Below are 23,974 nucleotides of genomic sequence, written 5' to 3'. Positions count from 1 at the left end.
TTTTTTTATACATATCTCTGTTTTCCTCTCTAATTAGTAGAGAGGCAGAGATATCCTGTAAGAAAAAAATAGTAACTTTATATAGAAACTACTTTATCACATACTTGGATATTTTTTCAGATTTATTATTGCCTCCCACTACATTTTTGTTTAGCTATGGAATATATTTCATACTAATTTAAATCATAGCTTCCATTTGTATCAGGAGAATGGGATAATTTAATTATATTAAACTTATTTTACTATTTTTATTAATTACATGCATATATTATTTATAAATAGCTGTATATGTATTTGTATACCTTGAAAATTACTTCTGAGAAATTTTATATGTAAGTTTTCTAAAAATGCCAATAGTCTTCCTCCAAATAGCATAAATGATTGGGGAGATATTAATCATAGGGAATGGTTCATATCACTCATGCTTATGAATAATCAAATTAATCATGAAAAGAGTTGGAAACTATATTGCTTCTTTATACATACCTGAGTTTTTGTGACGTTTTTATTAAGAGTCTTCTCATATAAAGGGATTTCCAACACAAACTTAGTACTAGATAATTTCAATGGGGATTGTAATGCTGTAAGAGGAACATAAATATACTGATAAAGTGTCAACAGATATAAACTTATAGGTACTTCTTAGTATACTTTAAAACATTAAACAATAATAAAATAAGACTTGTTTCTATATATTTTTATATTTCCAACCAGAAAATAAAATAACATTTAAAAACATTTCTATAATATCTTGGTTTATCAAATTAACAAAGTTCCGTTTTGTGGAGTTTTTTAATGGTAATAAATTATAAACAAAATAGGAAACTTATCCTTCAGATAATAAAAAAAGATGATACTAAGCTAAGAAAAAAGGAGAGAGCGAAAATGATCTCCACACTAGAGTTTGAACAACACAGAAATAAACAGAAATACACAAGAAAAATTTACTGAAATAGAGAAAATATATAGCTGGCATAGCATGTAACATTTCCTAGATAAAACAAGAAAACTCTGGGAGTAAATGACTATTCCATGGAAGATTAATAAAAGGAGTATGTGTAAAAGTACTCATTGCATTAAAGATGTTAAAATCCACTGGAAAAAAACCTATACTTCTTGAAACTTACCTCTAAAACATTCGTAACTCTTAATGAAAACTAAAGGGTATCACAAGCTTTTGAAAAAATAAGGAAGTACAATAAAAACATTTTCAGAACCTAAAAATGTATCTATCTTACATGTGTTTTTATTATGCCACTGGAATTAATGGATGATTTGACAGGGGGTCAGAACATATGGGATAGGAGAAAGTTGTAGATAGTGTTAATCATTGTGCTACTCCCAAAACCTGTCATGTGAAACCCTAAAAGAGACAATGTTACAGCAGATATATAAAAAGTGGCACATGTAATATTGCCTTCCCATTTACAACCTGGCAACTAGGAATAACCAATGAAAATAGTATGTCGACTATATCTTTAAAAACAAAGCATTGTATTGGCATATTACTTGATCATTTAGAGAACCTTATTTCATTTAAACAAATAAGTTATTCTCTACGCATCACAAATTTTTGTAGAATCATTTTCTAAAGAAACCAAACCACCTAAGATTAAAGATCACAGAGTAACATCACAGACACATCTTCTAAAATTAAAACATTCATTAATATCCTGATTGCCAGAAAATGATATAATATTTAATGATAAAGCCAGCTTTTTGAGAGGCATTAATAAATATGAGTGAACAGGCAAGGGTGAATATATATTAAAGAACTATTCAACATAAAAGAGAGAGATATAAAGGAATTTATAATTCAGTGAAAATGTAGTCAACAGAAAAAAGTCAATGAAATCATATTATAATTAGAAATTAAAGGTATTATTTTCCAATGATAACAGGCTATAAATAAATAATTAATAAACACTAAGAACTCTCAGTAGTTTAAAACTGCCAAAATAATATTTTAAGATTCAGAAAAGTCAAGTAAGAAAAATATCCTGGGAAATACAATAAAAAGATGAGAAAAATAGCAATAAGAGAGACTGCCTAATATATAAATACATATATATGCATGTGTATAGATATATATGACATAATCCATAAACTATAAAATCCAACCTATAGTAATCTGAGAATATAGAAAACGATGACAGAAAATTTTCAAGGAAATAATTTATTAATGTTTTATAGAACTAAACGACATGAGTTCCCCATTTGAAAGACTACAAAAATGTCACACAATGGTAAAGATCAAAACCTGTGGGACGTGGCAAAAGCAGTGCTTAGAGGGAAGTTTGCAGCATTAAGTGACTACATTAAAACAGAAAAAAAAATGCACAAATTAACAACCTAATGTCACACCTTAAAGAACAAGGAAAACAAAAACAAAAAAAAATCAAAGCCAAAATTAGCAGAAGAAATAAAAATCAGAGCAGAGCTAAACGAAATAGAGACCAAAAAACAACACAAAGGAGAGACAAAAAGAAAAGCTCGTTCTCAGAAAGTGTTTAAAAAATGTACAAGCTATTATACTAGCTAGACTAGCCAAGAAGTGAGAAGATTCAAATAGACACAATCAGAAAAGAAAACAGACAACTAATGTGATAGAAATGCAAAAGATCACCAAAGACTGTTATAAACAACTATACACTCACAAATAAGAACATCTAGAGGAAACGGACAAATTTCTGGAAATGTACAACCTCCTAATATTGAACCAGGAAGAAGTAAAACTCCTAAACAGACCAACAATAAGTTGATTGTTCAACTTATTAGAGATTGAATCAGTAATTTAAAAAACCTACCACCCAAAAGAGCCCAGGACCAGTGAATTCTTAGCTGAATTCTACAAAACATGCAAAGAATTATACCAATCCTCCTAAAACTATTTCCTGTAAGAACTGGAACAAGACAAGATTGGCAACTTTCACACTCCTGCTCCATGTAATACTGAAGTCCTCACCACAGCAATGAAGCAAGAGAAATAAATAAATAAATGGCATCCAAACTGAATAAGAGGAAGTCAAACTATCCTTGCTCACTGATATAATCTTACATTTGGTAATTTTTAAAGACTCTATCAAAAAACTCTGAGATTTCATAAATGAATTCAGTAAAGATTCAGCATACAAAATTAACATACGGAAATCAGTAATGTTTCTATACACAAACAATAATCTAGCTGAGGATCGAATCATGACAGCAATCTCATTTACAATAGCTTAAAAAAGAAATAAAATAATAACCAAGGAAATGAAAGATTTCTATAAAGAGAGCTACAAAACACTGATGAAGGAAATCATAGATGACACAACTAATGGCAAAATATTTAATGCTCATGGATTAGAAGAATCAATATCATTAAATGGTCATACTGCCTAAAGCAATCTAGAGATTCAACACAATTTCTATCAAAGTACCAATGTCGTTTTTCACAGCATTAGAAAAAAACAATCCTAAAATTCATATCAGAATAATGAAACTGTGCCCATACCTCTCACCATATACAAATATTAATTAACAATGGATTAAAGACCTAAATATAAAACTGTAAACTATAAGGATCCTAGTACAAAACATAGAAAAAGCTCTTCTGGACATTGATCTTGGCAAAGAATTCATGGCCATGTCCTCAAAAGCAAAAACAACACAAACAAAAATGGACAAATGGGACTTATTTAAACTACAAAGCCTCTGCATAGCAAAATAAACAATAAAAAGAGTAAATACGTAATATACAAAGTGGGAGAAAATATTTACAAACTATGTATCTGACAAAGGACTAATATTCAGAATCTGTAAGGAACTTAAATCAAGAAAAAAGAATACCCCATTAAAAATTGGGCAAAGGACATAAACAGAAACTTCTCGAAAGAAACAAACATGCAGCCAACAAACATGAAAAACATTTCAACATCACTAATTATCAGCAAAGTGCAAATTAAAACCACAATGAGATACTATCTTACACTAGTCAGAAAGGCTATTACTAAAAACTAAAAAACAACAGATGTTAGTGAGGCTATGGAAAAAAGGAAAAACTTACATACTTTTAGTGGGAATATAAATTAGTACAACATTTATGATAATAGTGTGGAGATTTCCAGAAGAACTAAAAATTGCACTACCATTTGATCTAGCTATCCAACTACTGGGCAGAAACCCAAAAAGAAAGAAATCATGGCATCAGAAAGATACCTACACTCATATGTTTATTGCAGCACTATGCACAATAGCAGAGATATGTGATAAACCTAAGTGTCCATCAGCAGAATATTGGATAAAGAAAATGTGATACACACTCACACATGCGTGCGCACACACACACACACACACACATGCACACCATGGAATAGTACTCAGCCATAACAAGAATGAAATCATGTATTTTGCAGCAACATGGATGGAAGTGTAAGCCATTATCCTCAATGCAATAACTCAGAAACAGAGAGTTAAATACTGCATGTTCTTACTTATAAGTGAGAGGTAAAAAATGGATACACATGGACATACCCCATGGAGTAATAGACATTGGAGACTACAAAAGGTGGGATGGTGTGAGACGGCAAGGGTTCAAACCTTACCTTTTGGCTATAATGCTCACTATTTGGATGATGGATACCCTTAAAGCCCAGACTTCACTACTATGCAATATATGCATGTAAGAAATCTGCATTTGTATCCTCTAAATATATATTTATGTATATACAACATATACAATCATATATATACATACATACAAAGAGAGATTCACATGAAAGTCATCAGTATAAAATAATGGAAAATCAGGAGAAAAAAGAAGTTTCTAAAATCTTCAAAAAGGAAACACTGAGTAGCATATAACGGATGTAGAAGAAAAATAACAGATTTCTAAATACAACAAGAGAAGACAGAAGGTAATGATCAGAGTTTAAAAATTTGGAAGAAAAATTATTTTGATATTAAATTCTATGTTCAACCAAATTATGATATCATTCAAATGTGGAAAGAAAAATGATACATCAGACATTAAAATTTTCCAAAAAATTAACTCCCTTGGAGTTCATGATGAACTTGATCACATTTGTTGTTAACATTTAAATGGTATTCACCGGTGGAAAGAAGAAGGCTTTTGACAAACCTGTCTAGCTAGCTTATCAAAACTACATAAAAATTATTAATTTATGGAGCATGGTTGGCAAAGAGTAGAAATTTATCATATAGGCCATTTCATATCTATGTAACTATTAAGAGTACAAAAATAAGGACCATCTAACAAAAATGTCATTCTTTGGGAAGAAGGTTTATATAAATGTCATTCAAAATAATCTTTGTTAGGAAGCCCCAGAAAAATATAACGTATCAAAACTGTGAAGCAAATCAAAAATCGGAAAGCAAAGGATTTAAAAAACAGGAAATACAAGAATCTAAAATAATTTCCATAAATACAGTAAAGACAAATCTCACACAAAAGTTCTGCATCTTGCAAAGAAAGCAATGATCTAGCTCACACTGCAACAAGAGTTTTATGTGCTCCATGAGCAATGTATCAAGAAAATAAATAGAAATGGCATATTATCTGACAGGTTAGAATATGTGGAAAACTGTCCTAACAAGCATATTACAGAGCTTTGTGAAACTGGAGAATTTAGTAAAATATTCGAAGACAATCAAGCAATTATCGTCTCCAAGAAAAAAAAAATGGAAAGGAAATAAAATAACCATGCATGGTACAGTACTTGGCTTGGCAATGAACAATATACTGTTATAATAATTAAAACTCTGAATAAAAGTTTAATTGAAATTTAAAGTATGATTATACTAGCAAAATGGAGAAGTGGCTTAAAGTTGCACGTGAGGAAAAATGCTTGTCACTAAATAGTGTATTCATTAAATAAATTATGAGGAAAGTTGCTGCCTCTGTGGTATAGGATAAACTGTAAAAAGAAGAATAGATTGCAATTCTGGGTTATAACCCTTGTTTGCCCTATTTTAATTTTAATATGAATACAGGGAATTTTGAAGTAAAGAGATAGCAGTCTTGAGAATGATTCTTTTATTCAGGTAATGGCTAAGGGAATGATGGACTTGATCAGACTTTTTTGTTAACATTGAAATGGTGTTAACCAGGGGACTTATAAGAAGAAGGCCTTTGACATATCTGTCTCAATAGCCTATCAAAAATACATAGAATTAAAAATTTATGCAGCATGACTGGCAAAGAGTGGAAATTTATCATATAGGTGTTTCATATCTATGTAACTATTAAGAGTACAAAATTAAGGAGAATAAAACAAAAATGGCATTCTTTGGGAACAAGGTTTATATAAATGTCATTTAAAATGACCTAATAAACAGCATGAGGACTAATGTTAATTACATTATGTACTGGAAATTTCCTAAGAGAGCAGATTTTAAGTAATTTTGCCACCAAAAAAAAATGTAACTGTGTGGGATGATGGAGATGATGGATATGTTAATTTGATTGACTATAGAAATCATTTCCTATGTATATGTATATCAAAACATCATGGTGTACATCTTAAATATATACAATAAAAATTTTAAAAATTTATCTGTTAATTCAAACCTAAAAGGAATCCTAGGGAGGAAGAAAAGAACAATCTGGAGGTATGTCTGACATATTCCATCTTGTCAGATGAAGAAGTAATGCTACATCTTTGCCTAATTTTTCTTGTATCATTTGAATCATTAGTGAACTTTGGTTTTGATTAAGTTACATAATACAAGTACGTTTGAATTTACATCTCTAATCTTTGTGGAAGTACAAAAATATCTGTTAATGCATTACACATATATTTTGTGGAAGTAAAAAATATCTAATAAAGCATTACATATTTACCAATCCTCTAGTTGAAGAAGATATTCTGAATTTTCAAGCAATGTTAGATGTCTTGGACAAGAGAGATTTTCCATAAAGTTAACAAAGAGATCTATCGGAAAATGAATAACACTAAAGGCAAATAACAAATCTTGGAAAACATTCACATTAAATATAAAAATAATATAAAGAGCTTACCCAAATCTATCAGACAAATAAGAAAACTTAAAAAGCAAAAGTACTTCACTTACTGGTGAAGTACCTATATGCACAAATAAGTTACATAAAAATATATAATTAAAAGCAAAGACAGGAAATTTTTATCCTCATGAGCAATCAAACTGAAAATTGAAATGTGTTTTTAATCCCATAGAAACATAAATTATTTTCTGTCTTTCTTTTTTTCTATAGACAGCATCTTACTTTGTTGCCCAGGGTAGAGTGCAGTGGCAGGATCATTGCTCACTACTAGACTCAAGGGATACTCATGCCCCAGCCTCCTGAGCAGCTGGGTCTACAGAAGTGCATCACCACATTCACCTGCTTCCTTTTTTTCTTTTTTAATTTAGAGACAGGGTCTCACTATGCTACCCAGGTTGGTCTCAAATTTCTAGCTTCAATGGATCCTCTAGCCTCAGCCTTCCAAAGTACTAGGGTTATAGATGTGAATCAAAATTGCCAGTCAAGTTATCTAATTTCTTTAGGTCAACATTAATAAGAGTTTACACCAGGCAGGAAGTAAAATCGTACAACCCTTTAGAAATGTTCTATGACAAAATACATCAAGACCCTTTAACATGTATGTGCTTTAGAAATAATAAAATCCATTTTGAGAATCTCTCCACAAAATTCTTAGAAAAAAGTATTACACAAAAAAATTTTGCTATCACAATATTTATATTAACTAGAAGGTAAAAGGAAGAAACAACCTAAATGCTTATAATCATGTTTAGGTCACCTAGAAGAGACACTTACAGGATGAAATTTTTTGCAATAGCTATCAGGGTTAATTTAAATAATTAATAAGGAACTACAATATCCAAGTAAAACTTTCTATTAAGATTAAAGAGAGAGAGAATGGGTTCAGCAAAATGTTTAAACAGAAGACCCCACCCTCCCTGCAAGGTCACCATTTAACAAGTATCTACACAGAAAAAGAAACTACATAAGAACCAAAACTCAAGTAAGCACTAACAGTAACTGTTTTCAACTTCATAACACTGAAAGAGGCACTGAAGAAATAGGTAAAACAGTCATGAATCACTGACATCACCTGTTCCATATACCCCAGCAGTGGCAGTATGGTACTGCCTTGTTAGAGCAGAAAGTGAAACTAAACCAAACACAACTGACATCTACTCATGAAGAGAGTGTTTAAACCAGCCCCAGACAGATGTGAGTCACTGATCCCTGTAGTCTTAAGTTCCCGCAAGCATCACCACCTCAAAAAAGTTCTGTGGAACCCTAGATAAAATTGAAAGTCAGTCTAGTCCATAGGGACTGCAATTCCGAGGTGAGTCCTGCTGGCTGAACTGGGCCCAGAGTCAGTGTTCTGGGGAGGCACCTAACCTAATAAGTCACCAGCTGGGGGAGCTAAGTGAGTGCTGGCATCACACAGCCTCTAATCGGAGGCTGCAGAGATCTCCCAAACAGAAAATCCAAAAAGAAATAAGATCAGATATACAATCATGTCGTCTGCAAATAGAGACAATTTGACTTCCTCCTTTCCTACTTGAATACCCTTTATTTCTTTTTCTTGTCTGATTGCTCTGGCTAGAACTTCCACTACTATATTGAATAGGAGTGGTTACTGGGTATATATCCAAAGGATTATAAATCGTTCTACTATAAGGACACATGCACACGAATGTTCATTGTGGTACTGTTTACTATAGCAAAGACCTGGAACCAACCCAAATGCCCATCGATGATAGACTGGACAGGGAAAATGTGGCACATATACACCATGGAATATTATTCAGCCATCAAAAACGATGAGTTCATGTTCTTTGTAGGGACATGGATGAACCTGGAAACCATCATTCTCAGCAAACTGACACAAGAACACAAAATCAAACACTGCATGTTCTCACTCATAGACGGGTGTTGAACAAAAAGAACACATGGACACAGGGAGGGGAGCATCACACACTGGGGTCTGTTGCAGGGAAATAGGAGAGGGACAGTGGAGGGTAGGTAGTTGGGGAGAGAGAACATGGGGAGAAACGCCAGATATAGGTGAAGGGGAGGAAGGCAGCAAATCACGCTGTCATGTGTGTACCTATGCAACAATATTGCATGTTCTTCACATGTACCGCAAAACCTAAAATGCAACAAAAATAATAATTAAAAAAAAAAAAACTGAAACCAACCACCTTGGGCACACATTCTGAGGACCTCCTGAGACTGTGCCTTAGGTCATGGTCACTCGTATTTGGCTCAGAATAAATCTCTTTAAAAAAAAAAAGAAAGAAAGAAAGAAAGAAGATCAGAGCGGAAATTTTAAAAAATGAATGAAGAGAGTACAAAAAGATCAATTAAACAAAAAGTTGTTTTTTTAAGGAGTTAAACAAAATTGACAAACCTTTAGCCAGGCTATCTAAAAAAAAAGAGAGAGACAGTCCAAATAAATAAAATCAGAGATTAAGAAAAAGACTTATTGAAACTGATACTGCAGAAATTCAAAGCATCATTAGTGCTACTACGAGCAACTATATACCAATAAATTGGAAAATCTAGGGGAAATTGATAAATTCCTAGACACATACAATGAACCAAGATTGAACCAGGGGGAAATTTCAAACCTGAACAGACCAACAACAAGTAATGAGATTCAAGACATAATAACAAGTCTCTTAGTAAAGAAAACCTGGTATCATTACTGTTGTATTTTACCAAACATTTAAAGAAGCGCTAACACCAATCATCCTCAAACTATACTTAAAAATAGAAGACAATGGAATACTTCCAAATTCATTCAATGAGGCCAGTATTTCTCTGATACCAAAACCAGACAATGACACATCAAAACAAAACAAAACAAAACAAAAGAACAGGCCAATATCACTGATATTGATATTAAATATTGATGTAAAAATCCTCATCAAAATCCTAGCAAATCAAATTCAGCAATACATTAAAATGATCATTCATTATGATCAAGTGGGATTTATCCCTGGGATGCAAGGATGAGGATGAGACAATATATGTAAATCAATCAATCTGATGTAACAACAGAATAAAAGACAAAAACCATGTGATCATTTCCATTAATGCCAAAATAAATTGATAAAATTCAACATCCTTTCATGACAAAAGCCTTCAAAAAACAATGGGATAGAAGGAAAATACCTCAGCATAATAAAAGTCACATTTGACAGACCCACAGCTAGTATCAAACTGAAAGTCTTCCTCTAAGATATGAAACATGACAAGGATGCTCACTTTCTCCACTCTTATTCAACATAGTATTGGAAATTCTAGCCAGAGCAATCAAACAAGAGAAAGAAATAAAGGCATACAAATTGGAAAGGAAGAAGTAAAATTAACTTTGTTTGCAGAGCAGTATTATCTTGTATTTGGAAAAACCTAAAGACTACACCAAAAAATATTGTAAATGACTAATTCAGTAGAGTTACAAGATACAAAATCAACAGAAAAAAACAGTAGATTTCTATATGCCAACAGTGAACAATATGAAAAAGCAATTTTAAAAGTAATTCCATTTGCAATGGCCATAAATAAAATTAAGTACCTAGAAATTAATCAAAGAAGTGAAAGATCACTACAATGAAAATGATAAAACACTAATGAAAGAAATTGAAGAGGGTGCCAAAAAATGTGATGATATTTCATGTTCTCGGTTTGGAAGAATCACTATTGTAAAATTATCCATATTACCCAAAGCAATCTACAGATTCAATGTAATCCACATCAAAATACCAATGACATTCCTCACAGAAGTTGAAAAAACAATCCTAAAATTTATATGGAACCACAAAAGATCCAGAATAATCAAAACTATCTTAGGCAAAAGTTCAAAACTAGAGGTATAATATTACCTGACTTGAAATGACACTACTCAGCTATAATAATCAAAACAGCATGATACTCGCAGAAAAAAGACACATAGATAAATGGAATGAAATAAACCAGAAACAAATCCACACACCTACTGTGAACTCATTTGCAACAAAAAGTCAAGAAAACACAATGAGGAAGAGATTCTCTTCAGTAAGTGGTACAGGAAAACTGGATATCCATATTCAGAAGAATGAAATAGACCACCATCTATCACCAATACAAAAGTTAAATCAAAATTAATTAAAGACTTAAATCCAAGACCTCAAACTATGAAACTTCTACAAGGAAACATTTGTGGAAACTCTGCAGGACATTGGTCCAGGCAAAAATTTCTTGATTAGTAACTCATAAGCACAGGCAACCAAAGCAAAAATGGACAAATGATATCACATCAAGTTAAAAAGCTTCTGCACAGCAAACAATCCAAAAAGTGAAGAGACAATATCCAAATGGGATAAAATATTTGAAAACTACCCATCTGACAAGGGTGTATCTGTACCACATGTTCTTTATCCAGTAATCTGTTGATGGAACCCTTAGGTTGCTTCCTAATTTGACTGTCACGAACAGTGCTGCAACAAACATGGGAGTGCAAACATCTCTTTGATATACTGATTTCCTTTCTCTTGGGTATATGCCCAGCAGTGGGATTGCTGGATCATATACTAGCTTTATTTTTATTTGTTTGAAGAAACTTCAAACTTCAAATGAGTTAATAACCAGAATATGTAAGAACTTTAAACAACTCTATGAGAAAAAAATCTAATAATCCAATTTAAAATTGAGCAAAAAATAGACATTTCTCAGAAGAAAACATACAAATGGCAAACAGACACATGAAAAAGTGCTCAACATCATTGATCATTAAGGAAATGCAAATCAAAACTACATGAGAGATTATCTCACCCCAGTTTAAATGGCTTTTATCTAAAAAACAGGCAATAACAAATGCTGGCAATAACAAATGGAGAAAAGGGAGCCCTTGTACACTGTTGGTTGATGGGAATATAAATTAGTAGAACTACTATGGAGAAAAGTTTGAAGATTCCTTTAAAAAACATAAAAATAGGCTAGCATATGATCCAGCAATCCCACTGTTGGGCATATACCCAAAAGAAAGGAAATCAGTATATCAAAGAGATTTCTGCACTCCCCTGTTTGTTGCAGCACTGTTAACAACAGCCAAATTAGGGAGCAACCTAAGGTGCTATCAACAGATTACTGGACAAAGAAAATGTGGTACATGTATACAATGGAGTAGTATTCATCCATAAAACGAATGAGATCCTGTCATTAGCAACAATATAAATGGAACTGGAGGTCATTATATTAAACTAAATAAGCCAAGCACAGAAAGACAAATATCACATGTTCTTACTTATTTGTAGGATCTACACATGAAAACGATAGAGCTCATGGAGACAAGAGAGTCGAAGGATGGTTACTATAGGCTGTGAAGGGTAGTAGGTGGATGAGGGGGAGGATAAGGGTATAGTTAATGGGTTCAAAAACATAATTAGAAAGAATAAGATTTAGTATTAGCTAGCACAACGGGGTGACTATAGTGAATAATAATTTAATTGTACACCTAAAAATAACTAAGAGTATCACTGAATTGCTTGTAAGACAAAGAATAAATGTTTGATAGGATGGATACCGCATATTCCATGATGTGATTATTACCCATTGCATGCCAGTATCAAAACATCTCATGTGCTCCATAAAAATATACACCTACTATGTACTCCCAAAAATTAAAAAATAAAATGAAACAGAACTGATTTCAACTTAGCATAAGCAGTAAGATCACAAGCATATTTAACAATAAATTAACAAAAGTAATGTATAGAACAAAAAAGGATAACAAAATTTTAAGAACTTTAAATATTTGAATTTCAGATATTTTTGTTTCTACATTTTCCAATTTTCTTTAACAATGCTATCTTAATTTTTAATTTTGAACCAAGTAAATGTTTTGAAAGCTTATCTACCTAATTCAAGAAGCAATATTAGATTATAATTACTTTCAAAAAGAAATTCTTAAAACAAAGGAAAACTGTAACTTCATTGAGCCTCCGTATCAGCTTTGGAATTCCTAATTCTGGATTTTAAATCAGAGTGAATTATTTTTTATCACGTTCATGCTATTTTAATGAGACCTCTCTTACTAGTTGCCAAATGCAATTATTAACTGATACGATACTACCTACTATTTTATAATAAATGACAATTTAACTTAATATGAGAACTATAAAAACAAAAATAGACTTCTTTTCATGAAAAATACACACATATGATTGAAAGCAAGGCCAACTTGAAAAATGTAATTTGCAGAGTACGTCACTTTTTATTTTTTAATATTAGAAGAAAATGAGTAGATAAGTATTCAGCAAAACTTTCAAATTTGTAAAACACTTCTTTTCATGTACTTAAGTCTTTTAGTAATCCATCCCTTTGGAATAGAGATATGTTCTTGAACATAATTCTTGTTTTATTTTATATCAAATGTATTTTGTAGTATTACAATAATTTATATTTTGCCTTAGTTATTTAAAATTGACCACACAATAAACTACTATGGCCTGATTTTAATTCTATTATCATATTTTAGCAAGTTACTTACCAGAGAGTGTATCTGTGCTGCTTATGAACATTCAAATCTCATAGGCACAATTTAAGTGACACTCAAAGGAATCCTATCAACATTTTGTTTTCTAATATTTCTTTTTATGAAAAATAAATATCATATTCTTTTTTAAAATCTTTTAGACATGTAAGTGTAAATCTTTGGCCTACCAACACCAATTGATTATTTTATATTACATACCAATAGCTTGAACATTACATGGTCGGATAAGTGGTACTGTTATTGGATCCGCAGGAGGACTGGACAAATATTTAGTGTAGAGCTTTGAAGACTCAATGAAATTAATCCGAACTTGAATGGTAAATTCAATGACTGCCACCTGATAGAAAAAAAATACATTATACTTGTTAATTTTTGCTTTGAGAAATATAGAACACTATTTATTTAGCCAAACAGCAGTTTTTAAAAGCACTTAAAAAAAAATAAAATTATCTTGTGACATTACACTACATTTTTTAAAACAAGATGGTTCATTTTTAATTAGTTCAAAAATGATTCTAAAAAATACAAATAAATTTTAAATAATTCTTATTCATTCAAAATGAACCAGATTTTAAATATAAAATCCAAAGCAGTAAATATTTAGCAAGAAATTATAGGAAAAAAAATCCTTGTAATCCTTGGGAAAGCAAAGATTCCTAAATGCAACAGCAATCATCTATTAGATCATCTATTTAAAAGCAATTAAATTGTACAGCATCAATCATTTAATCTGTTATTTTAAAAGACATTATTAAGAAAATAAAGTTATAAGTCAAAAGTCATTTTTCTCACAAAAAAAATCTACCTTTATCCAAAATACATAAAGAACGCCCAAAGTTCAATTTTTTTTAAATGAACTAATGAAAAAGTTTGTAAAAAATTTGAAAAGATACTTCAGAAAAGAAGTTATACAAATAATATATTAGGACATGGAAAGATGCTTCATATTACGGAAACGCAAATTGAAACCATATGAGGTATCACTTCACACCTATCAGAATTGCTTAAACAAAAATAACATGTGAACACCTAAAACATTTATACATTGCTCATGAGAATGCAAAATTTTATAGTTACTTTGAAAAACAAGTTTCTTCATTATTGGAAAGTTAAGTATGTATTTCACATAAAGCTCGGGACTCCCAAATTTAGGTGTTTACCCAACAGAAGTGAAACTTATTCATACAACTTATTTATTATTGCCAAAAACTGAAAATATTCCAAATGCCCTCCAAATGGTAAATGAACAACAATCTTGCTTTTCAACAATAAAAAGAATGAACTACTGTTGCATACAATAATGTGGATGAATTTCAAATGTACTATGCTAAGTGAGAGAAGTCAGACTGAAAACCTCATGATTAACCTTAGGAATACCTTATGATTTCACTTATATGGCATTTTATAAAAGGCAAAATTATGGGGTCAAATTCAGATTAGTGTTTCCCAAGGACTGGAGTTGGAGGAGAGGTTGAATACTAGGTCTTATTCATTCTTTTTAACTATGTTTTTGTACTCATTAACCACCCACACTTCCCCTTCATCCACCTACTACCCTTCACAGCCTAAGAAAAAAGAACAGAAAGTGATGCAACTCTTCTCTATATTGATTTTGGCATTTTTTGCACAATTGTATACATTTGTTAATATTCATATATCAGAAAGAGACTTTTAGCATATGCACATTTTTTAAAAAGTTAAAGCAAATGCCTTGGCTCTGATTTTTATACATCTGGATTCAAAACTCAAAATGGACTGACAATATCGGCACCTAGGCAGGTGAATCAAGAAACAATTAACACTCAGAGCTATGAAATATATTTGCAATGATAAACTGCTAGCCCTTCATTTCAAAAAAAAGAATATGTGGTCCAGTCTTGATGAAAACACAGTCTGCATCAAAGAGAAAAGAAAGAGTCGATTTGCATGTCTGGGGTTTTATCAAAACTAAAAAGGTTGGCTTCAGCCAAATCGTGAACAGGCAGCTACGAATGTCCATGGCCCCACAGAAACATCAAAAGCACAAAAATACTGTCAGGAACCATGTTGTCAGAACTGGAAAAATGTCAAAAGTTTACGGCAATCAAGTGAACGCTGAATCAAGAAAACAGACAACTTAAAAACAGCAGGAAAGCTCGGTGGCACTTTCACTTGCCCTTGTTCCACTCCCTCCGACTCAGCAGTTGTCTTGAGGCTAGCAGCCTTCATTTCCCAGTGCAAGACCCTGAAACCTAACTTTTTATTTTTTTAATTAAATTAAATTAAATTTGTTATTTTACTTTAAGTTCCGGCATACATGTGCAGAATGTGCAGGTTTGTTACATAGGTATACATGTGCCATGTGCCATGTGCCATGGTGGTTTACTGCATCTGTCATCCCGTCATCTAGGTTTTAATCCCCACATGCGTTAGGAATTTGTCCCAATGCTCTCCCTCTACTTTCCCTCCACCCACCAACAGGCCCCAGTGTGTGATGTTTTCCTCCCTGTGTCCATGTATTCTCATCATTCAACCCACACTAATGAGTGAGAATATATGGTGTTTGGTTTTCTGTTTCTGTGTTAGTTTGCTGAGGATGATGGCTTCCAGTTTCATCCGGGTCCCTGCAAAGGGCATGATCTCATTCTTTTTTATGGCTGCATAGTATTCTATGGCATATATGTGCCACATTTCCTATCATTCATGGACATTTGGGCTGGTCCTGAGTCTTTGCTATTGTTAGTAGTACTGCAATAAACATACACGTGCATGTGTCTTTATAGCAGAAAGGTTCATAATCCTTTGGGTATATGCCCAGTAATGGAATTGCTGGGTCGAATGGCATTTCTGGTTCTAGATTCTTAAGGAATCGCCACACTGTCTTCCTCAATGGTTGAAATAATTTACACTCCCACCAACAGTGCAAAAGTGTTCATATTTCCCCACAGCTTTACTAGCATCTACTGTTTCCTGACTTTTTAATAATCACCATTCTGACTAGCATGAGATGGTATCTCATTGTGATTTTGATTTGCATTTCTCTAATGACCAGTGATAATGAACTTTTTTTCATATGTTTACTGGCCACATGAATGTCTTCTTTTGATAAGTGTCTGTTCATATCCTTTGATGGATTAAACACTTAAATATAAAATCCCAAACCATAAAAACCCTAGAAGAAAACCTAGGCAATACCATTCAGGACATAGGCATGGGAAAGGACTTCATGACTAAAACACCAAAAGCAATTGCCACAAAAGCCAAAATTGACAAATAGGATCTAATTAAATTAAAGAGCTTCTGCACAGCAAAAGAAACTAGCATCAGAGTGAACAGGCAACCTATACAATGGGAGAAAATATTTGCAATCTACCCATCTGAAGAAGGTTTAATATGCAGAATCTACAAGGAACTTAAACAAAGGTACCTGGTTTTTGATAAAAAAGGGCAGACTTTATTCAGAAATTACTATATTTGTCTATTCCAACGTTCTTGGAGCTACATGAAGAACTGATGCAAGGTGCTTGCCATGTTTTGCCTATCTTTGAACTCACTCAAGGCAGAAAAGCAGTGAAATTGTTCAAAAATATTATAAGATAAACGAAAAACCAAAAGCCACCAGACAGAATATTATGGTTGAGACATAAAAACACTAACTAAAGTCTGAAAATAAAAGCAGGGAAGCATTCAGAGAAATTAAGGCATTTAAAAGTGCCCTGGAGAATTTAGAAAGCATCAAGAGTACTCAGGGTAGGACATGTGCTCAGAAAACTCCTGAGACGATGCTCAACTTTCATCTTTGTCTGACTCTAGGCTAACTGCAAGCAGTAAGTAAAAACTAAGAAAATAGTGTAAACAACCTCACTAACTGCTGAAGTGCCTCAGGACACTCTATCCAAAAAGACTATAATTGATGATTTGTTTATGTGTCTGATTATTTTAGTTCCTGGAATTTAAGGAAATGTATCTCAAAACACTACTCAACACCAGACAAAGGAACAGACACTTCAGTGACCGTGAAGAGCGAAGAATGTATCCTTTACAATAATAGTTTTGAAAAGTCAATGGATCACTATACCTTTCAACATATCAGAAGAGTAAACCCCGGGAAAGGAGAATAATCTGATGTACAGTTACCACATTATAATACACAAATTCCTGTTTTCAATAACCAAAAACAAAACAAAGATTATTAAGAAAGCCCAGCCATAGGACTTTATTAGAAAAAGACTTCAAAATCACCATCTTAAATGTGTTCACAGAACTAAAGGAAACCACAGAAAAGAACAAAAGAATATCATGAAAATAATGTAGGCACAAAATGAGAATATCAACAAAGAGAAATCATAACAATAAAACAAAAAGTTGGCTGTTAGAAAACATCTAAAAAATGACAAAACTTTAAACTAGTCTGAAACTAAAATAAAAAATGAGATTGTAGACATTACTATCAACCACATAATTTAAAAAAGGGTAATTAGGCCAGGCATGGTGGCTCATGCCTGCAAACCAAGCACTACAGGAGGTTGAGGCGAGTGGATCAGCTGAGGTTAGGAGTTGGAGGTCAACCTGAGCAACATGGAAAAACCCTGTCTCTACTAAAAATACAAAAACTAGCCAGGCGGGCATGGTTGTAGGCACCTGTAATCCCAGCTACTTGGGAGGCTGAGGCAGGAGAATAGTTTGAACCTGGGAGGTGAATGTTGCAGTGAGCCGAGATCATGCCATTGCGCTCCAGCCTAGGCAACAAAGCAAGACTGTCTCAAAAAAGAATAAAGACGGCAGGGGTGGGGGATAAATCGAAGAGAATACTATTTATAACTGTACACCATTAACTTATGTAAACTAGATGAAATTAACAGATTCCTAGAAAATACAAATTACACAATCTGACTCAAGAAGAAACAGAAAATATGAACAGATCTATAGCAATTCATTTGGATTTTGATGGTGATAGCATTTACTCTGTAGATTATTTTGGGTAATATGAACATTTTAATAATTTTGTCTTCCAATCCATGGACACATGTCTTTCCATTTTTTTGTGTGTCATCTTTAATTTCTTTCATCAGTGTCTTGTAGTTTTCAGTGTTTAAGTCTTTTATTCCCTTGGTTAAATTAATTCCTAATGATTATATTGTTTTTCATGTTATTGTAAATGAGATTCTTCATTTCCCTTTTGAATAGCTCATTGTTAGTGAACAGAAACACAACTAAATTTGAATGTTAATTTTGTATCCTGCAACTTTACTAAATTTGTTTAATAAATCTAATAGTTTTTTGGTGGAATCTTTAGGTTTTTCTACATATAGAACTATATCATCTTAAAACAGAAAAAAAAGTACTTCTTCCTTTCTAATTTAAATTTCTTTAATTTCTTTCTCTTGCCTAATTGTTCTGTCTAGGGCTTCTAGTACTATGTTGAAAATAAGTGGTGAGAGTGGGTATCCTTGTCTTGTTCCTGATCTCAGACGAGATGCTTTCAATTTTTCTTCATTGAGTGTGATGTTAATTGTGGGCTTGTCAGAGTCTGCCTTTACTGTATTAAGGCATATTCATTCTATACTTACTTTATTGAGTATTTTCATATAGAAATATATTGAGTTCTGTCAAGTGCTTTCTCTGCATATGTTGGGGAGATTATATAATTTTTATCCTTTATTCTGTTAACATGGTATATCATATTTACTGATTTGTATATTTTGAATCGTCCTTGCATCCCAGGAGTAAATCAAGTGGGATTTATCAATAATGAATTTAAATGTAAATGAATTAAACTTCCCAATCCAAATTTATAGTTAGCTGAATGGATGACTAAATTGTAAAAATTTCACAGATAAATGATAACAAGAAACCCTGTTAGAACTAATAAAACAATTCATATAGTTTGCATAATGCAAAATTAAAGCAGAAAAGTCAGTTATGTTTCTATACACTACAAATGAAAAATTCCAAGGAAAATAAAGACAATTCTATTTACAATAGCATCAAAAAGAAATTAAACACTCAGGAATAAACTCAATGAAGAAGGCCAAAGTTTGTACATTTGAACTACGAAACATTGGTGAAAGAAAAGAATAAAATATCTAAGAATATAGCTAACCAGGGAGGGATATTTCTTCCCAAAAGAAGAGAAATGTGTATTCACATCCATACAAAGACTTTTATGTGAATGCGCATAGCAGCATTATTTACAATAGCTTAAAAGTAGAAACAACCCAAATGTCTGTCACCTGATAAATGGATAAACACAGTGTGGTATAACCATATGCTAGAATACTCTTTGGCAGTATAAAGGAACAAATTGCTGATATGTGCTGCTCGATAAATAAACCACAAAAATGTTATTTTAAGTGAAAGCAGCTAGATACAAGAAAATACCTTTCGTATAATTCCATTTATGTGAAATTTCCAGACAATTTATAGAGCAGATGAGTGGTTACCTGGAGTTAGGCAAATTGGCATAAAGAAGCTCTTGGGGGTGATGGAGACATTGTAAAACTTAACTGTGGTGATGGTTGCACAATTCTATAAATTTACTAAAAACCGTTTAATTGTACCATTTGGTGAAATATATCTCAATACAGCAGTTAAAGGTATAAAAAAAGTTATTAATTTAATCTGCTGTGATAGGCACGGCAGTGACTAAGAGCATGTCTGGAGATGACTATTCACAAGAGACCCACTCACCAGAGATTTCACAAGAGGGTAACTGGCAAACGCACACAATACAAAATTCAAAGAAGCAGGCTTTTAAAAATTATTTATTTTATTTATTGTATTTTTTTTTTTTTGAGACAGAGTCTCACTCTGTAGCTCAGGCTGGAATGCAGTGGTGTGATCTCGGCTAACTGCAGCCTCCACTTCCTGGGTTCAAGCGATTCTCCTGCCTCACCCTCCCTAGTAGCTGAGATTACATGTGCGTACCACTACACCCAACTAATTTTTGTATTTTTAGTAGAGATGGGGTTTCACCATGTTGACCAGGCTAGTCTCGAACTCCTGACCTCAGGTAATCTGCCCCCCTCGGCCTCCCAAAGTGCTAGGATTACAGGTATGAGCCACCACACCCAGCCAGAAGCAGGCATTTTTGACACATAAAGACCCCCTAGAAAAATCACCCCAGGGAACACAGCCTCCAGAAAGGATCACTTCAAGACCCACAGCAAGATTCATAGGAAATGCTATTTTTAAAAAACCGTGCTGTTGAGATAGCCATGTTCCCAATAAGAAGAAATCACGAAGAAAAAGGAAGACCAGAAAAATACAGAGGACTTACAGAAGTGTAGGGATCCTACGGGTAGAGAAAAAGGGAAGGGAAGCTAAATGTGAAAGGAATCAGAGCTGACAGGAAAGAGAAGTTATTCACAGGATGCTCCACTTTTGGAGAACAACTGAAATAAAGAGGAATCTGAGTCATGATGAATTGAGTTCTGACAGTTACTGGGGCTTGAGCCTTTACTGTCTGTCTTTGGGACTAGTGCTGGGTTCCAAAGTTAGGGATTATAAGAGTAGAAAGCTGAAGTTACAGGATAGGTTTAACACAGGACCAGACTGAGGGCTTTATTTTAAAATGTTTGATGCTGTTTTTGTTGATGATTGTTGGTGACTGTCAATGATAATGACCGTTGGTAATTATCAAGATAATTCAATGTACTCATCTCAGCCTTTAACTGTATCTTTTAAGTATGAAGACTTTCTCCTTCCTGAAACATACAATTTTTCTAAAACTGTGTAGTGAATTCACAAGGCTGAGGGTTAATGCCTGTCTTCTCTGATTATCAAGTAAGTATAGGTGAAAAGTCATAGACTTGTCTTCTCTTAACTGACATCTTCACACATAATTGCATAAAATGTGTTTTTAGCCAAAGTAGGTCTATAATTACACAGAATGCCAAATTAGGAGGTTCCATGAGTTCTTTGCCCATGGAAGTCTTTTCCCTTCAACAAAACTGCAAGAATACAAGGCTTATCTTTTATACAGAAATGAAGTGACACACTGAAAGAAAAGACAAGCCCTATCATTATAAAATCACTGAGGTATTCAATGAGGAAGAAAAACTTTGAACGCTTTGTGATAAGTGCTATTTTAAGTGATTTCCCAAATATTGTCATTCAAAGACAGGAATATCTCAAATTTAAAAGGATACTCTAATGAAGTCAGATTTCAGGACCCAGTCCTGTGTTGGTAGAGACATGTTTATGAATTGAAAAGGAATAGGTGTCATTCAAATGTCCTTTCCTTTAATCCTTGAGGAATTATTCTTAGCTTCCTGTAAGAATGATTGTAAATCTAGAATAACTATTATGAAAGGTTTACCCAAGGTTCTGCATATCCTTAAATCACAGATCAAGGGTAGTGGGGGAAAAAAAGGTGAACAATCCTCCCTCACATTCAAAAACTGCAGGGAAAATACAGAGCAGCAAAAGTGAAAGTTGCAAAGAGCTGAAGAGTAACTAAGCCACTGAAAATTAACTAGCCTATGCCTCAGGGCAAAACTTGGGTCAAAGCAGCAGGAAAAGTAAGAGTGATAATAGGGAAAGATCTATAATAATGATAGTGCTGTCCAATGCAACCTTCTGTCATGAAAAAAAAGCTCTGCATTGTAAAATAGCCACATGTGAATCTACAGAACTTGAAATGTAAGTATTGTGATGAAGAAACATTTTTGTTGGACTTAATTTTAATACATTTAAGCTTTAATTCAAATAGCCACACATATGACTACCATATAGGGAAGTACAATTCTATATATTGGCCAAGAAGACATGTTAGTAGCCCACAGGAGTGACTTACAGTAAATAAACAAATCCACTTGAGGATGCCAAATACAACTGCAATTGACTACTAGCATTTCAGTTTGTGCTCAAACCTGGTGCAGTGTAGGAAAGAAAGGTCTACAACAAACAATAAATCAATCGTGTATTGTTGATTTCACATTTTCCTGCTACATAGGTCAACCGAGAGAGCATCAATTTGCTATTTATATTTCAACACATGTGCAAAGACAGACAACTTAGACCTAGCAATAAATATAGTGGAGGACATTTGAAATAACTGGAAAGTAGATAATCAATTTGCCTTACTGGCACAAATTTATAGAACAAATTCTCAAAGGGTGTGCTTTCTCTGCGGGATTTTATATGTTCTTCTCATTGTTGAAGTGAATTACACTCCAACACACTAAGTAAATCTTCTTTTAAAATACACAGTTAATGTAGAATGATTCAGAATCCAAGCAAAGTGTGGCACGCCATTGAAATTTAAATACATAAAATTAATTTTAATTTTATAATCAATTTCTAGAATCCTAAACATTAAAAAATACTTAGAACTTTTTAAATTGCTGTTAGTGAACTATTATCTAAATATATTGTATACAATACATTCTCCAAAAAGTCATGTAAGATACTTAAACTGCATTATAGATTTTTCTAATCTTCAATGATCCTGAAGTAAAATATTTTATATATATTTCAATGATATGAAAATATAAAATCACAATATAGACTTATTAGAAAAATATATAAACTTGGCCTTAACATAATTTTAAAAACCTATAAATTACTGCACAAAATTGAGGCTTTTTTTTTTCTTGTTAAAACAGTGTGTGTGTGTGTGTGTGTGTGTGTGTTGGCATACTTCTATGCACATGTAAGATATAGACATTATATAGGAGAATGATATAACTTATCAGAATATTAACTTCTCAGAAAAGTATTGTTTCTTTTTATTTAGAGGATTTTTAAAAATCAGCATCATAAAACACGTTTGAAAAAACAATATTACAAAGTTTATTTTAAAAATAATCAGCATTCTCTTCCTTTCACCATTGGACACATGTGCACACATACACAAACACATACATACACATCCAGATGTAATAACTAGTTGTTGCAGACTTACTTCAACATAGTTAAATAACCTACATAGAATGTCATGAAACAAGCTGCAATAAATTTAAAGTGATTTAAATAAAATAAATTGTGTTCTCTAACTATAAGGGAATTATATCATAAAGCAATAACAAACAAACTAGGTAAATGCACAAGTATGTGGAAATTAAACAAGAGACACCAAATAACTAATAGGTCAAAAACAACTTACGTGAGAATTTGCAAAATATTTTGACGAGTAAAAATGAAAATAAAACACATCAAAACTTTTGTGATAAATGTAAAACAGTATTTAGAGGAAAGTATGTAGGTGTAAAACCTGTATTTAAAAAAATGAAATATCTCAAATCAATGCCCTAACATTCCACAATTAAAAATAAGAATAGAAGATCAAATCAAACAGAAAAAATATATAATAAGGGATAACATGGAAATGAATGAAATCAAGAATTAAAAATAATACAGCAAATCAGAAATACCAAAAGTTAGATCTTGAAAATATTATCAAAACAGACTAACCTTTAGATATGCTGACCAAGATAAAAAGAGAGCTGGCTCAATTT

The 23,974-nt window shown here is 32.6% G+C and overlaps 1 protein-coding gene across 1 annotated transcript in view; it reads right to left on the bottom strand.

The window, feature by feature from the left end:
- CFAP47 (cilia and flagella associated protein 47) overlaps positions 1-23,974 on the bottom strand; it is a 440,981-nt gene that overhangs the window by 328,489 nt on the left and 88,518 nt on the right. Inside the window, exons 22-23 of the mRNA XM_003924170.4 lie at positions 13,734-13,872; positions 487-581 (exon numbers count right to left, since the gene is read on the bottom strand). Of these exons, the coding sequence (XP_003924219.4) occupies positions 487-581; positions 13,734-13,872 (234 nt within the window). The remainder of the gene's footprint in view (positions 1-486; positions 582-13,733; positions 13,873-23,974) is intronic.

Source organism: Saimiri boliviensis, chromosome X (assembly GCF_048565385.1).
Source record: "Saimiri boliviensis isolate mSaiBol1 chromosome X, mSaiBol1.pri, whole genome shotgun sequence".
Classification (NCBI taxonomy): Eukaryota; Metazoa; Chordata; class Mammalia; order Primates; family Cebidae; genus Saimiri; species Saimiri boliviensis.
The sequence above is the reverse complement of the archived record's forward strand: the minus strand, read 5'-3'. Positions and strand labels throughout refer to the sequence as shown.